This window comes from Equus asinus, chromosome 3 (genome assembly GCF_041296235.1).
Source record: "Equus asinus isolate D_3611 breed Donkey chromosome 3, EquAss-T2T_v2, whole genome shotgun sequence".
NCBI lineage: Eukaryota > Metazoa > Chordata > Mammalia > Perissodactyla > Equidae > Equus > Equus asinus.
The window spans coordinates 109155938-109179066 of NC_091792.1; the positions used below are offsets into that span (position 1 = coordinate 109155938).

Below are 23129 nucleotides of genomic sequence, written 5' to 3' on the forward strand. Positions count from 1 at the left end.
TGCCAAATAAGGGCATATTCACATGTGGTTAGACATATCTTTTTGAGGGGCCACTATTCAGTCCATACACCTGGAATTATCATCATCTTCTTCAGGTATATCTGGGTTATTCTTGACCTGTTCCTTTTCCATATCAAGTAACACATATGTACACACACACACACGCACCTTCATATTGGGATTTTGACTTAAGTTTCTTTAAATTCAGAGATCTAGGGAAATAAATTTAGACTTGTTTACTGTGTTTCAACAACGCTTTAAAATGTTTTCTTAAAAATCTTTTTTATCTTTAGTTAGCTTTAATCCTAGGTGCTAGATTTTTGGCATTGTGAATTGATATCTTTTTAAGTACATTTTTTTAACTGGTTTTTACTGACATATAGCAATGTGACTAGCTTTTGTAATCTTTCTCTTTTTATCTCCTCCTCTTTTTTTGTATTTGGTATTTACAAGGGCTGAGTCTCTCCTGGAGATTTTAGAGCAGATGGACTCTCTTCTTGGCTAAGTTCCCTTGACCCATAGTCTGGTCCAGCGGTGCTTACCTGGGGGCAATTTTGTCCCCCAAAGGATATTTGGCAATTCCTGTGACATTTTTTTGGTTGTCACACTGGGAGGAGGAGTTCTAGGGCATCTAGTTTCTAAAGGCCTGGAATGCTGCTCAACACCCTACAAGTCACAGAACAGCTCCCTGCAACAAAGAATTGTCTGGCCCAAAATGTCAGTAGTGCTGAGGGTAAGAATTCTGTTCTAGTCTGTGTCTTCCCCACTTTACTTTATCAATTATTTTTCATTCATTTGCTGAGTTCAGGAAATGAGTTGAATCTCTCATCTACTAAAGAAATCTCTTTGATTTTTGTAAGTGTTATGGATTTATCCCTATTTTTATAATTTTAATGGAGTCTTCAAAAAAGGAGAGGACATATGGTCAGTCTGCCATCTTGAGTGAAAATCTCTTCACTTACATGCCAAGTTTATCATTTCAAAGCCTAGTTTTCAGAATCAATCCTTCTATGGCAATACCTCCATATGGTTGAATATTTTATTTCCTTTTCTCTTTACCATTTCTTATTCTACTTCATTTTTTTCAAAAGATGGTAAAAACAAGATATTTATGCAGAGTGGATTTGTGCATGATAAGCAAGCCAGAGTTTTCTGGTTGGTTCTAATATCTTTTAAAATGACAGCAATTTATTGGCCTTTTATCTTTTATCAACAGAGGCTATTAGGCTAATACGTTCTCAGAAATGTAGAAAGTTTCTCTTATATTGCTTCAGTTTTAACTGCTGTTTTCTCTTCCTCTTTCACTTCCCTTTTATTCAGCTAGTTTCCTTACTTTTTAAAAAATTCTTTCCACTCCTTCCAAACTTCCTTCAGTGTCTCTCGAAACAAACAAGGTTTTGACTTTCGTGATTATGGAATATGATGACGAAAATGCAAAGGCTCTGATTCCTTCACCCATTAAGCCATCAATCCATCAATTTATTTGCTCATGTATTTTTTCAATGAATATTTAGTGCCTTCCATACTCCAGGAGTCTGTCAAATGCTGGATATAATAGAAAGTGAGTTTTTTTTTTTTTTTTTTTGGTGGCCAAAAGAGATGGTAACTAAAGCATTACATCCACCTTTACTAATTTATTCATATTTTAAATTATTAATAGTTTAAATCATGCTTCTTCAGTAAATTTTTAAACCACTTTATAGAGGTATGACTAATACACAAAAAGCTGTACATATTTAATGTATAGAACTCGATGAGTTGGGGAAGAAGCATACACCTGTGAAACCATCATCACCATTAAGGTGAAAAACATATCCAGCACCTCCCAAAGTTTCCTCCTGCCCTCTTTATTATATTATTATTATTTGTGTGTGCATGTGTGTGGTAAAAACACAATGTAAGAGCTACCTTCTTAACACGTTTTGGGTATACAATACAGTATGGTTAGCTACGATTCCTTTGCCTCTAGCACCATGCTGTATAGTAGGTCTCCAGAACTTATTTATCTCGCAGAACCAAAACTCTGTACCCTCTGACCATTACCTTCCCATTTCCCCCTCCCTTCAGGCTATAGCAATCACTATTCTACTCTCTGTTTCCATGAGTTTGACTATTTTAGATTCCACATGTAAGTGAGAGTATATAGTATTATCTTTCTGTGTCTGGCTTATTCCCCTTAGTATAATGTCCTCTAGATCTATCCATGTTGTCACAAATGGTAGGATTTCCTTCTTTTTTAAAGTTGAATAATATTTCATTATATGTATATACCACATTTCTTTATCCATTCATCTATCATGAACATTTAGGTTGTTTCCATATCTTGACTATTATGAATAATGCTACAATAAACATGGAAGTACAGGTATCTCTTAGTGATCCTGATTTAAATTTCTTCAGATAAATACCCAAAAGTGAGATTGCTGGATCGTATAGTAGTTCTATTTTTCATTTTTGAGGAACTTACATACTGTTTTCTGTAATAGCTGTACCAATTCACATTCCCACCAACAGTGTACCAAGGTTCCCCTTTCTCCACATCCTTGCCAACAATCATCTTTTGGGGGTTTTTGATAATAGTCATTTTAGCAGGTATGAGGTGATATCTCACTGTGGTTTTGATTTGCATATCACTGATGATTAAGTGATATTGAGCACCTTTCCATATACCTGTTGACCATTTATATGTCTTCTTGGAGAAATGACTGTTGAGGTCCTTTGTCCATTTTTAAATCAGGTTATTTGTTTTTATGCTATCAAATTGTATGCATTGCTTATATATTTTGGATATTAACACATTGTCAGCTCTATGATTTGCAAATATTTTCTCCTGTTCCTTAAGTTGCTTTTTCATTCTGTTGATGATTTCCTTTGCTGTACAGAAGCTTTTTAGTTTGATGTAATCCCACTTGTTTATTTTTTATTTTTTTGCTTCTGTTTTTGGTGTCATATCCAAAAAAATTGTTGCCAAGACCAAAGTCAAGAAGATTCCCCCCTATGTTTTCTTTCAGGAGTTTCATGGTTTCAAATCTTAAATTTAAATCTTTAAACCATTTTGAGTTGATTTTGTATATGGAGTGAAATAAGAGTCCAATTTCATTCTTCTGCATGTGGAAAATCAGTTTTCCCAAGACCATTATTGAAGAGATTATCATTTTCCCATTTTGTATTCTTGGTGCCCTTGTTGAAGATTAGTTGACCATATATGCGTACGTTTATTTCTAGGCACTCTTATTCTGTTCCATTAGTCGATATATCTGTTTTTATGCCAGCACCATACTGTTTTTATTACTATAACTTTGTAATTTAATTTAAAATCAGGAAGTGTGATGCTGCCAGCTTTAGTCTTTTCACTCAAGATTCTTTTGGCTATTCAGGATTTTTTGTGGCTCAATATGAATTTTAGGATTGCTTTTTTATCTGCGAAAAATGCGATTGGAGTTTTAATAGGGATTGTATTGAATCCATAGATCACTTTGGGTAGTATGGACCTTTTAACAATATTAATTCTTCCAATCCATGAACGTGGGATAGCTTTCCATTTATTTGTGGCTTTTTCAATTACTTTCATCAGTGTTTTATAGTCTTCAGTGTACAGATCTTTCACCTCCTTGGTTAAATTTATTCATAAGTATTTTATTCTTCATGATGCTATTGTAAATGGGATTTTCTTAAATTTTTTTCAGATAGTTCATTGTTAGTGTGCAGAAATGTTCCTGACTTTAGTGTTTTGAGTTGTATCCTACAACATTACTGAATTCATTTATTAGTTCTAACAGTTTTTTTGTGAAACCTTTAGGATTTTCTACATATAAGATCATGTCATCTGCAAACAGAGAGAATTTTACTTCCTTCTTTCTGATTGGGATGTCTTTTACTTATTTATTTATTTTCCTGCTTGACTGCTCTGACTAGAACTTTCAACATTATGTTAAATAGAAATAGTGAGAGTGGCTGTCTTTGTCTTGTTTCTGATTAGGGGAAAAGATTTCAGGTTCTCACCACTGAGTATGATGTTAGCTGTGGGCTTATCATATATGGCTTTTATTATGTTGAGGTACATTCCTTCCATGCCTAATTTGTTGGGTGCTTTTATCATGAAAAGATGTTGAATTTTGTCAAATGCTTTTTCTGCATCTGTTGAAATAATCATATGATTTTTATCCTTCATTCTGATAATGTGGTGTATCACTTTTATCAATTTGCTTATGTTAAATCATATTCGCATTCTGGAGATAAATCCCACTTGATCATGGTGAATGATTCTTTCAGGTGCTGTTGAATTCAGTTTGCTAGCATTTTGTTTAGGATTTTTGCATCTATGTTCATCAGGAATATTGGCCTGTAGATTTCTTTTCTTGTAGTCTTCTTATTTAGTTTGGGTATCAGGGTAATGCTGGTCTCATAAAATAAGTTTGGAAGTATTCTCTCTTCTTCAACTTTTTGGAAGAGTTTGAGAAAGATAGGCGTTAACTCTTCCTTAAATGTTTGATAGAGTTTACCAGTGAAGTCATCTGGTCTTGGACTTTTCTTTGTTGGAAGATTATTGATTACTGATTTAAACTCTTTTCTCCTATTGGTCTATTCAGATTTCCTTTTTTTCATGACTCAGTTTTGGTAGGTTACATGTTTCTTGGAATTTATCTATTTCTTCTAGGTTATCCAATTTGTTGGCATATAATTGTTCATAATAGTCTCTTATGATCCCTTGTATTTCTGTGGTATCAGTTGTAATGTCTCCTCTTTCATATTTGCTTTTATTTATTTGAGTTTTCTTTCTTTTTTTTAGTTAGTCTAGGTAAAAGTTTGCCAATTTTGTTTACCTTTTCAAAAACTCTTAGTTTTGTTGATCTTTTCTATTGGTTTTCTAGTGTTTATTTCATTTATTTCTGCTTCAATCTCTGTTATTTCCTTCCTTCTGCTAACTTTGGGCTTAGTTTGTTCTTCTTTTTGTAGTTCCTTGAGGTGTAAAGTTAGGTTGTTTATTTTAGAACTTTCTTCTTTCTCAATGTAGGTGTTTATCACTATAAATTTTCCTCTTAGAACAGCTTTTTCTGCATCCCATAAGCTTTGGTATGTTGTGTTTCCAAATTTATTTGTCTGAAGATTTTTTTTCTCTTTTGATTTCTTCTTTGAACCATTGGTTGTTCAGGAATGTAGTGTTTTATGTTCCCATATTTATGAATAATCCAGTTTTCCTTTTATTATTGATTTCTAGTTTCATACCATTGTGGTCAGAAAAAGATACTTGATATGATTTCAGTCTATTTAAATTTGTTAAGACTTGTTTTGTGGCCTAACATATGGTCTATTCTAGAGAATCTTCTGTACACACTTGACAAGAATGTGTATTCTGCTGCTATTGGATGAAATGTTCTATATATGTCTGTTAGGTCCATTTGATCTACAGTCTTGTTCAAGCCCACTGTTTTCCTTATTGATTTTCTGCCTGGATGATCTATGCATTATTGAAAATGGGGTATTGAAATCCTCTATCCTCTACTATTATTATATTGCGTTTATTTCTTCCTACATTTCTGTTAATATTTGTTTTATATATTTAGGTGCTCTGGTGTTAGCATCAACAAAAATGTTTAAAGATAGCCATTGTCTCTTATGTCCTTCTCTGACCCAAAGCCCATCCAAAATCCCAGAGCCCAATGTGTGATAGCGTTTTTCATGGAACTGTTTTGTTTAACAACTAGATTTATAGTTTGACATGTGCTGCATTTTTATTGGCAGAGTTAAAAATGACTAAAATAGTAATTAAAACAAGATAATTGTTTTAATACTGAGAATTGCTAGTTTGATTATGTTAAAATTAATAAGTGAAGTATGACTTTTTAATTCAATGAAATACAGGAAGGAATTACTGAGTTCCTATTCTAGGACTACCACAGAGCTAGATACCAGTCTGAAACAGGCTGATCTCCACTTTTCCCTTGGAGACATCAGGTAATCAGTGCACTCCTGGTAGAATTCCACACCTCAGGGCTAGTGTTCTAAAAACTTTTGTTTATGTAAAAATAAACATAAATAGAAGTTATGATACTTTTCACAACCTCTATGATACATTGGCTTCACTTTGGAAATCAATGCTCAGAATAATCTAAAAAGCTAATACTGTAAATGATATGACAGTTATTATTGTTGGATAGAAAGATGATTTCCAAAATGAAGACTGGAAAATTCCCATGGCTCCCACCACTAAGCAGGATTTTCAGTATGGAAAGGCTACAGATGTTGACTCTACACCTTTCTAACCTTATGTCTCAATAACAGCTTCCCTCTTCATTGTGCTCCTTATGTTCTATAACAACAACAACTAAGTCTGCGAGTCTATCTTTAAAAAGTTTCTATCTGTTTTTTCTATTTAGAGAACATAACATTTGCAATATAAAAACACCTTTGGGGACATCTGGCACAGCTTGTCAAGCCATGCTGTGGCAGGCATCCCACATATAAAGTGCAGGAAGACGGGCACGGATGTTAGCTCAGGGCCAGTCTTTCTCAGCAAAAAGAGGAGGGTTAGCAGCGGATGTTAGCTCAGGGATAATCTGCCTCAAAAAAAAAAAAAAAAGAAAAGGAAAACTTGTAAGGAAGTGAGGGCAACAGGAAAAGGCAGAAGCAGCAGCTAGAACAAGATTTGGTTTCAGAAGTGCTGCCTCAGCCTGATTTCTCTGGAAGATCTGGAACCTAAATTACATCACAGAGTTGGTTCTGCCCAGGGGTAAGAGGGCTGAGCTGTTTGTGTCATACCACCAAGGGCTTCCCAGGGAAGGTGGAGCATAACCTCCCACACATCACTGGGAAGGGTGCTCAGGTCAGAAAGGACAGGCCGCTGGAGAAGTGCAGGTGTGAGCTGTTCTAATCAAGACTTATAGAAGCTGGGGGTTGAGTACACCTGTCTGGCAAATGCAGTTTGGGTAGGGACCAAATATGTGCTACAATTCCTCTTTCATCACAATTCATCAACATGTAAGTGAATTCAGCTTCTTAAGAAGTTTTTTAAGAAAGAAGAAAAATTTTATATGCTTGTATGTGATTATGGACAGTAAAATTCCCATTGGCCTAAGGCTCCAGATCATCCAAGGCATGATCCTGACGTTGCTTCTCTTTTTTCTGTGGCTCTGTAAATTATCTTTCTTTCCCACAATAAATAGGGCACTTTTGGTAGAAAATAGCAGAAACCCAATGAACAAGTCAAAGGGAAGAAAGAGAGAGAAGTGGGGGAAAAGGAATGGAAGGAAGGGGGAAGGAGGGTGGGAAAGGAAGAGAAGGGAAAGGAAAGGAGGAAGAGAGAAGAAAGAAAAAGCAAAACTGTTGGGAAAATCTAGAGATTCATCTAGCTTCAGGTATGGCTAGATTCAGAGGCTCAGACAATTTCTCCAGGATTTTAACTTCTTATTTATTCTCCATGTGGCAGATAACATAGCTAATAGTTAGTCTATATTCTCATTTTCCCAGGTTATTAACTGAAGAAAAGACAATTTTCCATAATAGTCCTTGGAGGAAAGTTTGAAGAACCAATCTAGTTGGCCAAATTTGGAACATCTGCCCATCCCTACACTAATCACTGTGACTAAGAGAATAAAACTGTGCCATCCTCATGAGAGATGGGAAAAGGGAGCAAGTTTAGTTCTATTTGAACCATATAGAATGAGTTCTCTATAGGAAAGAGGGGTTCTAAACAGAAAAAAGGGAAAGTACTGATGGAGATACAATAGCTCTAATCCCCAAATTTTAATCTCTAACACAGATTTCTCTGAACCCCAGAGTTGTACCTTTCGTGGTCTACTTGACATTCCCACTTGGATCTCTCACAAGCATCTCAAAGTTATCATATCTAAATCCAGTTCTTGAAAGTTGCTCCCTCTCCCATTCTCTCATTCCTATTATTTTCCACTCAACAAATGACATCTCTGTCCCTCTAGTTGTTAGAATACCTACATTTCTCTTATTCTCATGTCTAATCCATTTATAAGTCCTGTTTCTATTTCTAACTCACTGTCTCCATCCCAGACCTAGCTCATTTATTCCCTCATATGAGCAGCTCACAGTTATTACTGCTTCCACTTCAGGTTCCCTCTAATATCCTGTCTACATGGCAACCAGAATGATCTTTTAAAAACACATTATGCTATACTTCTGCTTAAAACTTCATAAGTGGCTTCCAAATATACTAAGAATAAAATCCAAACTCCTTGCAGAGGCCTCCAAGGACCTGAATGCTTTGGCTCTGACTATTCCTCCAGCTTCTACACTCTCTTTCTTGCTCGTTGCTCTCTACCCATATTGGCCTTCTTTTGGATTCTTTGCACCTTCTGTTCCTTCTGCCTGCCCCATGACCCTGCTCTTTTGGTTGCTTACTCCTTCTGATCCTTCAGATATCACTTAAATGTCACCTCCACAGAGAACCCTTCTTGATTATAGACCCCCAGCCATTATCCTATATTACTTTACTATACTAGTTGCCTTTTATAATTAATTTGTTCTTGTTCATTATTGTCTATCTCCCTATTCTGTGAGTCCAGGGACCCCAACTTTTTGGCCACTAGTCTTTATCCAGTGTTGTCACAGTGCCTGAAATATAGGACTCTCCTAATCAATTGTGTTGAATGAATAAATAAGTGAGAAAAATGGAAGGAGACAGGGTTTAGTGAAAGAGTCATGAAGAGATACAAAAGCCAGCATCTTTTTCTTCACACTGTTGTTTAAGATTAACTATAACTGGAGAATTAACCAATTAATGAAAATGTTATTGGGCACCTACTTTTGCAAGTCTGCAAAGAAGACCAAAGTCTGTATAGTACATTGCCTTCCTTATTGGAGTTTATAAAATGGTTTATGTATGAAAGTTTTGCATGGGAAATAATACAAACTGAAAAATTACATAATAATTTAAGAGCTAACAAGATGATCTAACAATATGACAGCTGCCCCACTGCAGAATATAATTGTCAAATATGTGACTCTAATGATGACTATTTTAGGAGTTTAGAGGAAGGAAAAATCCTTTCAAGCTAGCAGGAAGATTCCTTGGAGAGGAAGGGAAAAAGCAATCTGTTTTGTTGGTATATTTGCCCTCTGCTGGTACATATTCCGCTGAGCATAGCAGGAAATCTGCAGAGTTTGCCTGACCTATTTTCATGGGCGGGCCTGGAAAGGGATTCCCTAGCTGGCATCCGGTAACTACAGATCTTTCATGAGGACTTAATCTGCGTGCACTTCCCAGCCAGAGGGAAGGCAGAGGCTCATGCTTGCCAAAGACAGTAACTGGGTGTACAATTAGTCAGAGCCACACATAATATTTCAAACACGTTTTTTAATGCTGGTATTCAAACCAATGACTATAATTGGCATATAATTTTAAGGTGAACTTTTCTTTTCCCATTTTACCATGAGCTTAGACATTATCTTGTTTTAAATGGAATAATCTCTAGTAAAATGATCTATTCTTAGGTTTGTACCATACAAAGGGAAAGATACAATTAATTTTTGTAATTTAGACTGGATATAATATTAGTGAGTTCCCAATAGAAAAACATAAACTTGAATTAAACTTAGGTGTCTGAAGAGGAACAGTTCCCTTAGCTCTATTAAACTCAGAAGCAGAAAAAAGGCAACCCCCCCAGAGATTATCTTTTATGAGATTTGGATTCAGGGAAAAAGATGTATTTGAGGCCTTCTTTAAGGGGTTTTCTGCTCCAGGACCTTTCTACTCCCACCAACCCGAACATCTGTCGTCAAGTGTATGAGGAACTCTGGGTTGTCAATGTCACTTAATGTACTTAAGAAGACAAGATCTAGAGCCAGATTTCCTGGGTTCATATGCAGAACCTCTACTTCCTATGCCACAAGTTTACTTAAGTGTCTTGAGCCTTAACTTCTTCATGTATAAAATGGGACTGATGAAAATAAAGAAAATACTTTCCTCATAAGGTGGTGTTAAGTCTAAACAAAGGAATCAGTCCAACGCCTACTATGTAGCATGGGCTTAATACATGTAAGCTATTAATAGTGGTCCCACCAACACTGTACTATACCAGAAACTATCCATTTGGGGTAGATTGTTAATATCACGTTTTAGTTTGAGCAGATTCTTGATACTTTCTTATACTCTGATATGACAGAATCCTGATCCTTTCCCATAGTGCCATTATGTACACAGTTCAAAATTCCAGGACATTTACAGAAAGTGCTGGAGACCTTAAAATCGTATTTTCCCTTTGTTCCTTGGGAGATGGGAATAAAATGAACTCAGAGAAGCTTAGTGAAATCATAAGTGACATAACTCAGAATTGATCCAAACTCCTGGAATGACCATCCATGGGGCAGTCACCACTGGGGTCTCCTGGCTCCACCTAGCTTTAGATTCCCACAGATTTCTACTTGCCTTTGGCAACATGATTTGTAGATAAAACAAAACCGTATGTTATTATCTTCTTCTCTTTACTGTGTTGTTGATTCCTAATTCATTTACTTATTTATTCATTCATGGATTTAACCATGAAACATGCATTGAGGGTTTACCATGGGGAGGGCAGTGTGCCAAACACTGAAGATACAAAGGTGAATCAGACACACTGCCTGCTGTCACACAGCTCACAGTCTAGAGTGAGAAAGACAGCTGTAAACAAGTGTGATAATCGCTATAACAGAATCACGTGCAAGATGATAGAGTGGCCCCAAACAAAGGAATGTTCAACTTTGTTTGAGGAGGGCAAGTCAAAGATAACTTAATTGCCACTAGAGTTTCTGGAGAAAAGCAGAATTGCCATTGAAGAAATTAGCCTGAGAAAAAAGTGTATTTTAGGAAGAGGGCAATGCATGTGCAAAGTCATAGAGTGTGAACCAGTCTAGGTGGGATTAGGAAAGAGCAGGTAATTCGGTAGATAAGACAACAGACATTGAAGTAGGGGTGGGGCAAGGGCCAATGAAGGGATCAGATTGTGGCGCTCACACTGAGGAGGACATTGGACTTGAAGCAGGAGCATAATAGACTTGTACTTTAGAGATAACACCCCAGCTGCTAGCACTCGGAGGGAACAACTGTGGGGAGGAAAGATAGATGATAAAAGATAGATTAGAACCACATAAACGTGTCAGTGAGGGGCCTGCTGCAAAGGCCCAAGCACAAGTTTCGAAGGAGATGATTTTAGACCAAAGCAATGGAATTGAAACAAGGGAGGTAAATTCAGTATTTCGGAGGTAAAATCTACCTAATTGTTACTAGTTTAGAGGAGTCAGGGAGAGGGAGGAATCTTGTGGGGAGGGAGGCAATATTCTCCCTCCCAGAGGATGTAGTAACTGGGGAGGAAGATTTACTGTGGAAGTGGGCCTTACGTAAACTTGCGTGGACCCACAATTTCTGACTCTTAGTCCAGGGCTTTTTTGTCTGTAAGGTAGAGTCTCAACAGTCTTTTGGGAATCAGGTCCCGGTAGGAAATCAGTGCACCGAGCATCCAAAATCCTTCAATGGTTCAGACTGGAAAAGCTGAGCAATAAAATGCTGACTAGTACAGAGTGTGGTGAGACTTATTCCCAAACTAGTACCAGTTGTGAAAGCCTACCTGCCACACAGAGATGACTAACAAGTGAGGGTATCAGAGTCATACAACAGATGTTGTTACATGCTATATCAAATGCTCGACTAATGGGATAATCACTGAAGAAACCAACAAACTGATATCCATAGTGGACTAGATGCCGTATTTGAGAATAAGGCAAACTTAGGGTGGACATTCTTAAAAGTGAGGATGCTGCCTTAAAAAATAGCATGGATACTTTCATTCATTTGACAATAATCAAAATGAACATTATCAATAGTTTACAATATGCCAGACAGGTGTCAATTCTGTGATATACATTATTTCATTTAATCCTCAAAACAACTCTATGAGGCAGATATCATTATTATCCCATTTTATAGAGGCTTAGCAAAATTGAAAATTTTGTTAAATTTGTTCAGTTCTACAAGGATTAGAACCCGGTTTAATCTTACCACTGCGAATAACCAGTTCACATGTCTGAGAATAAGCCAAAATCCCTGTCTTTGCCTCAAGCCTCTATATAAAACTAAGAGTAACATTTTTCTTAAGACTAATACTTACATTTTAAAATTTTTCTAATCAGATGTCTAGGATATTTCGACATTCTTCTGAAGGAGGTCGGTTTATCAAATCTCATGTTATCAAATTAAGGTATGTAAACTTGGTTTGCAACTTTAAACCAGTAATGTTAGCAAGTATTTGATTAACACAATCACTCAGCTTCCCTGAGCAAATCTTTGCGGGAACACAAAGGTTTCATCAATCCTGAGCAGCCCAGTTTATACTACCTAGCCATTTCCCAGTCACAATAGAAAGATGTAAAGTGCTCCATGACAAGAGGCAATGTCAGTTAGTAGATTTTTTAAAAAAGAAAGGGCACCGGAAGAGGAGGGATGATGCTGCTGACACGCCCCGCTCCTTGAGCTAGGGGTTAAGTAGAACTTAAGCCAGTGGCCTTTTGATTGTCCTCACTTTAAGCCTACCCAACAGACTATGACTTTCTCTACAATAAGGTTTTCCTTTAATGCCATTGCATTTTTACTATTATTCCTAAAGCCTTTTTATTTTGATGCTCTGATGAAAGACAATATACATAAATTGAACATACGCCTGTTATCAGAGACTGAAATAAATTACTAGAATCCATCCTGAATATGCTTTTTATGGAATGTCCAAAAGGCTTGGTATTTACTAGAATAATATATCTTGTTTTCTACCTATTTTGATGAAAGTTTTTAAACTTTTTCTGTGGATTTCAATCAATACACACACACACACACACACATATTTGTAGTACTTATTTGTCTGTTTTACTTCTGATGGTGAAGTAAATGTACATATGGCTAAGGAGCCCATGCCTTTTCTTTCCCTGCCCTCTTCCCCTCCCTACTTTTGTTCCTTCTTTGTTTTCCTTCCTTTCTCTCCTCTCTTGCTCCCTCTCTCTTCTTTCTTTCTTTTTTCCTTCCTTCCGTTCTTCCTTTTTTTTTTTTTTTTGTGAGGAAGATTGGCCCTGAGCTAACATCTGTTGCCAATCTTCCTCTTTTACTTGAGGAAGATTCACCCCGAGCTAACACCCATGACAGTCTTCCTCTATTTCTTGTATGTGGGATGCCACCACAACATGGCTTGATGAGCAGTGTGTAGGTCCATGCCCAGGATCCAAACCCATGAACTCTGGGCCACCAAAGTGGAGTGCACAAACTTAACCATTATGCCACTGGGCCAGCCCCTCCTCTTCCGTTTCTTCCTTCTTTCTTTCTTTATATATTTCAAATTAAATCCATTCTCGAAAGGCAACTAGAGGCTTTCTAGATGTACATATTACAGTATAAATTTATATATTTGAACATCTTATCAAACAATTTTCTAGTCATCCATTTATCAAACATATTAGCTAACCACAAAACTCCAAAATATCAATGGTTTAACACAATAAAGATTTCTTTCATTTCCATGGTACAGACCAAAGAGTCAGAGGTGGCAGCAGGGGATGTGGGTGCTGGTGGGGATTGTGGAATTGCCCACTGGATCTTCTGCATCTGGTTAGCAAATAAGAGAAGAGTGAAAGCATGGAAAATGGTGTGGGTGGTGTTCAGGGCCAGGCCTGGAAGTGGGGTACATCATTTCTATCCACATGCATTGTCCAGAATTCACTACAGAGTTTCAATAACCTTCAAGGGAGGCCAGAGAAGGAAGCCTAGCTCTGCTCAGGAGGCAAAGGCAACTGGTTTTGGTGAACACGAAGCATTGTCTCTGCCACACTATTACTGAAGAATAATGACATTTGTTACAAATTTGGCTTAGAATGCATGAAAAAACAAATCATTTAAGTGCATGTAAAGCACGATTTCATGGATGACTCCTCCTCTCACAACCTCCTCTAGACTATGAGCTAAGTAAGGCAAGGGAACAATTTTTTTCAGCTAACTACCTTAGCCAGTATTTCTAGAGATAATTTAGAAATCTGATATACACATTGCCATCCATTATGTTTCTTTAAATTTAATCTGAACCTTAACAATATTTTTACACATTAATACATTTTTATGTACATATTAATGTAATTTATTACATTAATTATTAATGTAATGATTAGAGAATTGGCTTTATTATTTACTCTATTTATGTGCTTTTTTGCTCTTCAGTCCAGATAAAAATGGTGTGAACATACTTATGGTGCTCATGTTTCGATACCCATCTACTGATAGTGCTGAGCGAATCAAGAAAAAAGTTGAAAGGATTTTATATCAAAGTCTGAAGACAAAACAGTTGCCTTTGACTATAAACAAACCATCATTTACACTCACATGTAAGTTCTTTTACCACCTTTGTGATTCTCTCCCTTCGCAATCTTCTTTATTTTTCATAAGAATTTACATCAATGTATTCTCTCATTTTAAGAATTCACCACTGATATACATATATCAGTGTGGAATAAAACTAAAATAAAAATTCACTTTGAGGCAAAGTTTAGTTTTATGAGTTTTTTCCATATTTGATTTGGGCTTCTGCTATGGTTTCTAAATTTTTTCCCATATATAATCATGTTGGATCATTTAAAAGGGTAGGTATTATTTTCACCATTTTAAGAAAGCTGAGACTCGGAAGATGTAAGAGATCAAACTAACAAGCCTTCGGGTCAGAACAAAAGCACAGGTATTCTGACTTCCAGAGGTCTTTACGGGTTAGTTCTAGGGGTTAGTTTCTACAGTTTCAAAGAAACAGACATCTTTATGAAGGTTTACTCCTACAGAAAGAACCATTGACATGAACTGTGAAGAGGTTCTCTAGCTTATTTCCAAATTAAAACAATTTTTTTTTAAGTATACTTTTTGGTGAGGAAGATTGGCCCCAAGCTAACATCTGTTGCCAATCTTCCACTTTTTTTTCTCCCCAAAGCCCCAGTACATAGTTGTATATCCTCGTTGTAAGTCATTCTAGTTCTTCTGTGTGGGGTGCCTCCACAGCATGGATTGATGAGCAGTGTGCAGGTGGCACCCAGGAACCAAACCAGCAAACCAGCAAACCTTGGGCCGCCGAAGCAGAGCACGCAAATTTAACCACTTGGCTGTGGGGCCAGCCCCCCAACTTAAAACAATTTTTCATTCATCTCCTCATTTATTTCTCAGAAAACAAAATCAGGAAAGTTGTCTTCTTGTTTTCCCCCCAAAGTAGAAGTGAAGTTCCAAAAGGTCAGGAAATTGAAACTAAAATTACCTCACAGCTAGTTGGAATCTAAGCTGAGATCATTTCTATTTTTCTATGCCAATCACACACAATAGGTACTCCAGCTCTGTTCATTGCTTCTGGTTAAGTATTTCCAAGTGCAATTACTGCTGACTTAATACCAAAAAATATGGCTTCCTCTTTGGACTTCAAGTCTTTTCCCCTCTCAGCAGCCATGAATTTAAGAAACAGATTGTCTTGAGTTAATTTCTTTGTTGTTAGAAATCAGGAAAATTCTTTAAATACATTTTGAGATAGATTCCTCACATACAATCATGACAACTTCTTCATGAAGTAATTAGAAATAAGAAAGAGTATGGTATCCAATACTTAATTAATTATATTCCAAAGTAAAATATGGTATTTTCTAGCACTCTGTAAATGGCAATCTCAAACTAAATCTCATTTCTTGATAATATAATTGTCCCTAATGCATGATCCTATGTGCTAAAGTAAGGTATCCATCATAAAAGACACGTTAAAGTTGCAGAGTTTCTTATTTTAAATTTTTAAAAAATAATTGTTCAGCCTTCTTGGTTGTATATACTGACTTTTACTATAAAAGCTGTTTTAATATCAACATAACTGTATTCTATGACCATGCTCCATAACCAAAATTCCACTGCATATATTTCTTCTGCCACATTTATATCTCTCATTAAATAAAGACAAGTGAAATGTCCAGGAAACCTCTAATAGAATTTGAGACTCATGTCTCTATTTTGGGAAAGTCAGTGTTCCTGAGCAAATCATCATATACTTCTCTATTTTCTTTCTTACAAATAAGCAAAACAAAGTAAACAAACACCAAACCACCAAAAATCCAATGAAACTGAACTTAAACCAACCCTGAGATAAGTTTGAAAGGTAAAAGATGTCACAGAAGGGAGGCATAAAGCGGAGGAGAGACTGCGGCATGGGTGGGGTCCCTGGACTGGCTATATATGAGAGAGCTTCATGCCTCTAATGCCTGCTGCCTGAGCTGCTTCCACCGTATTCACTGTGAGGGAGAATCCTCAGTGAGAGAAGGTCATCAACTTGCATTGATTGAATTTCTACCATGGGTAGACAAGGGCCTGGAAATTGGGCTGTGAGGGGGCTGTGATGCCTTCAGTTCCCTGGAGCTGCCCTTTCAACACTGGCTGCCAGACGTATGCCTAACACACGTAGGCTAGTACACCTGATACGGTGAACACCAATCGTGATGGGAACTGGAGATAGCTTCCTTGAGTTATACTAGAGCTCCCAAGAGAGTAATCAAGGTCATTTATCCTTATCATACTTTCTTAACTTCCTAATTTCTTTTTCTGTCTTCTTAGCAAAAAATCAGAAAACAAAATGCTCTCTTTTATTTTAAAGCGTATAAATAGAGTATATTTTATTATATGTTTTGGACCAAATCAGAGTAGAAGGTTATTTATATATTGCTTGGGTATGAAAAATCTCATGCCCTCTTGAAATATGGATGTTTTGGATAATAAGCATCTCTTATAGTGACCATCTGAACAAAATCATGAAAACAGAAACACATTTTTCTACCAACTAATTCATGTTTTGTTTTTCCAGCTATCGACAGCAAAAAGATGAGGAATCTTCTCAACAGCCGTAAGTTCAAAGCAAAGATAATGAATAAAAGCCACAGAAAAGTTAGAAGTAGAATTTAGGAAGTTCTTTTTTTATTATCGAGGTTTAATTGACATAACACTGTATTAGTTTTAGGTGTAAACGTAATGATTTGATCTTTGTATATATTGCAAAATGATTACCACAATAATACCAAGCTTTTTTTTACCTTATATTTTTGTAAACCAAACACTTAGTCTTTTTATTTTTGTTCACTACTTTTAATATTTAAGACATTTAAATTTATAAATTTCCACCAAATACAATTTTAAGTTTTGTGACTTATGGAATGTGGCAAAAAAGAATTACGTAGTATTCTTGATATTACGACATATGTAACTATATTTCTAACATTCCATTTTAATATTTTCTTTAAATATGTCTCAATATTCTCTCACAATTCAAGAGAGTGTTTTAACGTGGTAACTAGTTAGGCTTTCTGCTGTTAAAATTTCTCCGTTTTCTTACATTTTTGTTGAAATATCTGGTATGTACATTTTCTGCCCTCCCCCACGTTAGTATATATTTATGGTCTTTTGTGGATAAATATATGTCCATTAAAAATGGTGTAAGGACACTAAAAAACAATAAGTATTCTCTATATGTAATATATTGCATTTAATGTTTTTCCAAATATTGTCAATACTCTATATTTGTCCTTCTCATTTATGTTTTCTGGCTTTTGGTAAATATTTGTCTTCCATTGTGTTCTATCTTTGTCTATAGTACACATTTTGTTCTTGTTTATATCTTCTTGCTTGCCTTTATGCTTGCTTAGTCCATATATGAACCTTTATTTTTTAGTTATCAAACTCAAGGATAAAGCAAGAACCATGCATAACGAAGAACTTACATTTTAGATTCCTTTTGCAAACTTCAATTGATTTTCCAATCTTTGTTAAATAGCTTCCCAATTTTACTTATCGCTTAATCTTTACATACTCTATCAATATTCTTTTTCAAAACATTATGTTCCATTTTATCCTCCTAGTTACAATTATTTACCCATTACTAAAGTCTGTTGTTATACTTTTACTATTTCCCCATTCTTGGCTCTTGATTTAGATTCACCATTCTGCCTGCTAAATTGTATCTTCAAGGCACTTTTCTTTTTTCTTTTTCTTTTTAAAGAAATACATACTACTATGGATTACTTTACTATTACTTTTACATGATAATAGTAATAAGCATTATATAAAAGTTGTGTGGGCAAAAGTAGACTACCACACAAAAAGGACATGGAGCTGAGAACGTGCCCTGCAGCCCAGACACCTGCATCTAAGGATTGGAAAGCCCTCCGTGACTCTTAAATTTCTGCTCCCCTCTAACGTAGTTCTTAATCTTTATTTGAAAAGATTCATTATCTAGTTCTAACTGAAACTTACCCCTTCTGTTATTTTTTTTTTTTTTTTTTTAAAGATTTTATTTTTTTCTTTTTCTCCCCAAAGCCCCCGGTACATAGTTGTGTATTCTTCGTTGTGAGTTCTTCTAGTTGTGGCATGTGGGACGCTGCCTCAGCGTGGTCTGATGAGCAGTGCCATGTCCGCGCCCAGGATTCGAACTAACGAAACACTGGGCCGCCTGCAGCGGAGCGCGCGAACTTAACCACTCGGCCACGGGGCCAGCCCCCGTGTTATTTTGTTTTTTATGGATATATGCCTGTATTTTTTTTATTACAGTAACTTGGTTTATAACATTATATAAATTTCAGGTGTACATCATTATATTTCGATTTCTGTGTAGATTACATCATGTTCACCACCCACAGACTAATTACAATCCATCACTATACACATGCCTAATCGCTCCTTTTGCCCTCCTCCCTCCCCACTTCCCCTCTGTAACCACCAATTCAATCTCTGTCTCTATGTGATTGTTTGTTGTTATTTTTATCTTGTATTTGTGAGTGAGATCATAATATATTTGACTTTCTCCCTCTGACTTATTTCGCTTAGTATAATAGCCTCAGGGTTCATCCATGTTGTCACAAATGGCCAGATTTCATCATTATTTTATGGCTGAGTAATATTCCATCATGTATATATACCACATCTTTATCCATTCGTCCCTTGATGGGCACCTAGGTTGCTTCCAAGTCTTGGCTGTTGTGAATAATGCTTCAGTGAACATAGGCGTGCATGTATCTTTACGCATTCATGTTTTCATGTTCTTCGGATAAATACCCAGCAGTGGAATAGCTCAATTGTATGGTAGTTCTATTCTTAATTTTTTGAGGACTCTCCATACTGTTTTCCATAGTGGTTGCACCAGTCTGCACTACCACCAGCAGTGTATGAGAGTTCCCTTCTCTCCATATTATCTCCAGCACTTGTTATTTCCTGTCTTGTTAATTATAGCCATTCTGTTCAAGTCACTTTTATTTTATTTATTTATTTATTTTTTGTGAGGATATTGGACTTGAGCTAACATCTGTTGCCAATCTTCCTCTTTTTGCTTGATGAAGATTGTCACTGAGTTAACATCTGTGCCAATCTTTCTCTTTTTGCTTGATGAAGATTGTCACTGAGCTAACATCTGTGCCAATCTTCCTCTATCTTACGTGGGATGCCACTGCAGCACGGCTTGACAAGCAGTGCTAGGTCTTCCCCCGGGATCCGAACCCATGAATGCAGGACCACCAAAGCAGATCACGCAAACTTAACCACTACACCACCAGGCTGGCCCCTCAAGTCACTTTTAAACCAGAAAATTATACAAATGGTATATTTTCTGAATACTTGTATACATAAGAATCTTTTCCATTTCCTTTATCTCAATGTCTTATAATTGGATCATAAACTTTCCCAAAAAATTCTATACACATTATTCTGTTTCCTTCTAGTGTTTTTGTTACAGAGAAGTCTAAGGCTGGTGCAATTTTTATTCTTATGTCTGTTTTCTTTTTTGTTCCTGGATGAATGTAGGGAATCTTTATCCTACAACATTTTTGCCAAGAGATCTAGATATGGTTGTATTTTGTGCTGAATTTTGACTAGGACACTATGAATGTTTTCAATGTATACACCGTTTTTTTCTCATTCTGGGAAAATGTTCTTCCACTATAAATTTGATAATTGAGTCTGTTCTAAGTGTTCTTTTTTTCTTCCTCAGGAACACAAATGACTTTTTGTTTGAATATCCATTTTCTGCCCTCCATATCAATCATTATTTCTAGTTTCAGTTCAAGTTACTTTCCTCCGCATTCTGAAAGATCTTATAAAATCTATAATCCTGAAAACTGCTTATCTCCGTTGTATGGTGTTGCATTTTCTCTTTACTTCTTTCATGTGGATTTTATCCGTCATGACATTTCTGTGATTTCTTGATTTTTTTGTTTTTGATTTTCTTGATTTGTGATTTTTCACTCTTATCACAGTATAGGTTTTCCCTTATGGTTGGTTGTCTGCTTCTGTTTTATTAAGGTCATGCTTTCTTGCATATTGTTGCTGATACCAAGCACCTATCCTAAAATTTTTTGTAGAAAATCACTTTTAGAGATATGTCTGTCTTCTGAGTTTATATATCATCTGATTTGGGAGGCCCTAATCATGCTGTACAGTAGATGCAGGCTTCAGTTCTGTTCTTACAGGCAGAATACATGAAAATTCCACAAACTGCCTCCTTGTACCACCAGCTCCAGCACTCACTGATGTCAGTGCTCTTCCTGTCTCTATTGAAATTGCTTTTCATGAAGTGTCTTAGTTCCTTCTTGGTGCTGTAACAAAATGCCATAGATTGGGTAGCTTATAAACAGCAGAAATATATTGCTCACAGTTCTGGAGGCTGGAAGTCTGAGATCAGGGTGCCAGCATGGTCTGGTGAGGGCCCTCTTCCCACTCACAGACTTCTTGTTGTTGCTTCATGTGGTGGAACAGGGGATAGAGATCTCTCTGGAGACTCTTTTATAAGCTACTAATCTCACTCATAAGGGCTCCACCCTCATGACTTAAGCACCTTCCAAAGGCCCCATCTCCTAATACTATCACCTTTAAGAGTTAAGATTTCAACATATAAATTCTGGGAGTACACATTCAGACCATTGCATGAGGTAACTACATTTTCACAGAACTTCTCATCTTTCCTGTATCCCTAGATAGGATGGTGTGCTGGAAATTGTGGCTTCTGAACACACACATCAAGAAAACAGCTGATGAGTCACAATGGGATGGTTCCAACTATAGTTTCTGCTTGGTTAGGGCCAAGGGCAGTTTAGCTTTACTTCCTGGGCTGTGAAATCACAATAGTGTTGAGCCAGAGGCTTTGTCAAACTTATTAGGGTTCTCCAAACAGTTCTAGTTTATAGGATGTAGATTGGGTTGTCCAGGAAGTTGCTTTTCATATTTTTTAAAATCAGAATCCAAACACAGTGGATTTCTTTCTTTAAATTCCTTCTTTTATTTATTTATCTTTTATTTTTCTTTCTTTCTTTCTTTCTTTTTTTTTGGTGAGGAAGATTGGCCCTGAGCTAACACCTGTTACCGATCTTCCTCTTTTTGCTTGAGGAAGATTGTCACTGAGCTAACATCTGTGCCAATCTTCCTCTATTTTATGTGAGATGCCTCCACAGCATGGCTTGATGAGCAGTGTGTAGGTCCGCACCTGGGATCCAAACCCCCAAACCCCAGGCCACTGAAGCAGAGTGCATATACTTAACCACTATACCACCAGGCCAGCCCCAAAAAGTTGCTTTTCAAACCAACCCACTGGTATTGCAGTTACAGAAAATTTCTACCAGAATTTGTAATGTTTTCTTATCTTTCCATAATTTTTGGTGATTTTTCTCCTTTTGTCTTTGAACAATATCATAGACACAAATTTTTCAACTGCAATATGGGGATAGTAACACCTAACATAGAGAGTTGTTATAAAAATTAGAGAAAATATATGTTACACTATGTATAGATCCTGGCTCATAGCTAATAGATATTATTTATATTATTATTACCTTCATGCATATTTTAAGAGGAAGTTGGAGAAGTATTAGGCACTACTGATATAGCACCATACTAGCTTAGAAATCCTACTTGTTCAATTTCATGGTTGCTTTAAGCTGACGCTATTTAATCATGAGGGAATTGGGATGAATTTGTAAGTATGATTTCAGGAAACTATTTTTCACCTGTTTCTGAATAAAACTTCTTTTTGGGAAAAAAAACCCTTATATTCTTAAAATATAAATAATTAAATGGTACATTAATAAAGTATCCTAACTTACTTTTAAGTCTTATTTAAGGTTGATTCAAAGTCTAATCAACTGAGGGTTTGTTATGAGAAAATCAAAATTTTTTTAAAAACTAGTCTTTCAAATTTTAGAAAACCATAAAAGGTCATTATTGTTTAAGACTGTAAAAGTTAGATTCATATCAAGGCAGATTCATAACCTGCATTCAGTAGCGGACTCTCTCTGAGCAGTAAGAATACAAACTTCCAGGTGGAGCCTCCTAATTTTATATGCAACTCTATCACTTACCAGCTGAATGACCTCTAGTAATTTATGTCTCTCTCCAAGGCTGAGTTTTCTTATCTGAAAAGTATCTAAAGCACTTAGCAAGGACCTATACATTTTTGATGCTCAATAAATTATTTATCTACCTATTTATCTATCCATACATGCTTTATATAGAGAGACAGAAGTTAATTCCTGGATTGCATGCCTTGAAATCTTAGTAAATATTTCTTCTGAACCTCAATAGGATCAGTAGGACCCCTATGCAATAAGCTCAGGGCCTGAGTACTACGAATGAGTTAGAGAGAAGCAGGTGCAATGGATTGTCTAAGCATCTGCACCCAATGCAAATCAGGATATGCTTTTTTTCCCTCTCCCTTTTATGAAAACAAGCTAACATACATTTCTGTGACAGGCTGTGGAATAAGGATGACATCTTCAAACATACCATTACCAGCATCCTCTTCTACTGAAAGGATTGTCCAAGGAAGGGAAACAGCTATGGAAGGAGAGTGGCCATGGCAGGTCAGCCTCCAGCTTATAGGGGCGGGCCATCAGTGCGGAGCCAGCCTCATCAGTAACACGTGGCTGCTCACAGCAGCTCACTGCTTCCACAAGTAAGTTCACCAGGGCTGTTGTGAGTCTCCTTTTCTGAGTTATCAATTGCCATCAGTTCAGAGTTTGGGAAGAGTCAGATCTCACCAGCTTATCCTCTGCTCCGTTCCAGATGGACATTCTCTGTTCCCAAATGCATTATGCTTTTACTCTATGCCCACTGCAGT

The 23129-nt window shown here is 36.5% G+C and overlaps 1 protein-coding gene across 1 annotated transcript in view; it reads left to right on the forward strand.

Moving 5' to 3' along the window:
* The window catches only part of LOC106843223 (transmembrane serine protease 11F), a 96819-nt gene that overhangs the window by 64255 nt on the left and 9435 nt on the right, over nucleotides 1-23129 (forward strand). The window contains exons 5-8 of the mRNA XM_014860175.3: nucleotides 12136-12203; nucleotides 14198-14361; nucleotides 16845-16883; nucleotides 22763-22964. Of these exons, the coding sequence (XP_014715661.1) occupies nucleotides 12136-12203; nucleotides 14198-14361; nucleotides 16845-16883; nucleotides 22763-22964 (473 nt within the window). The remainder of the gene's footprint in view (nucleotides 1-12135; nucleotides 12204-14197; nucleotides 14362-16844; nucleotides 16884-22762; nucleotides 22965-23129) is intronic.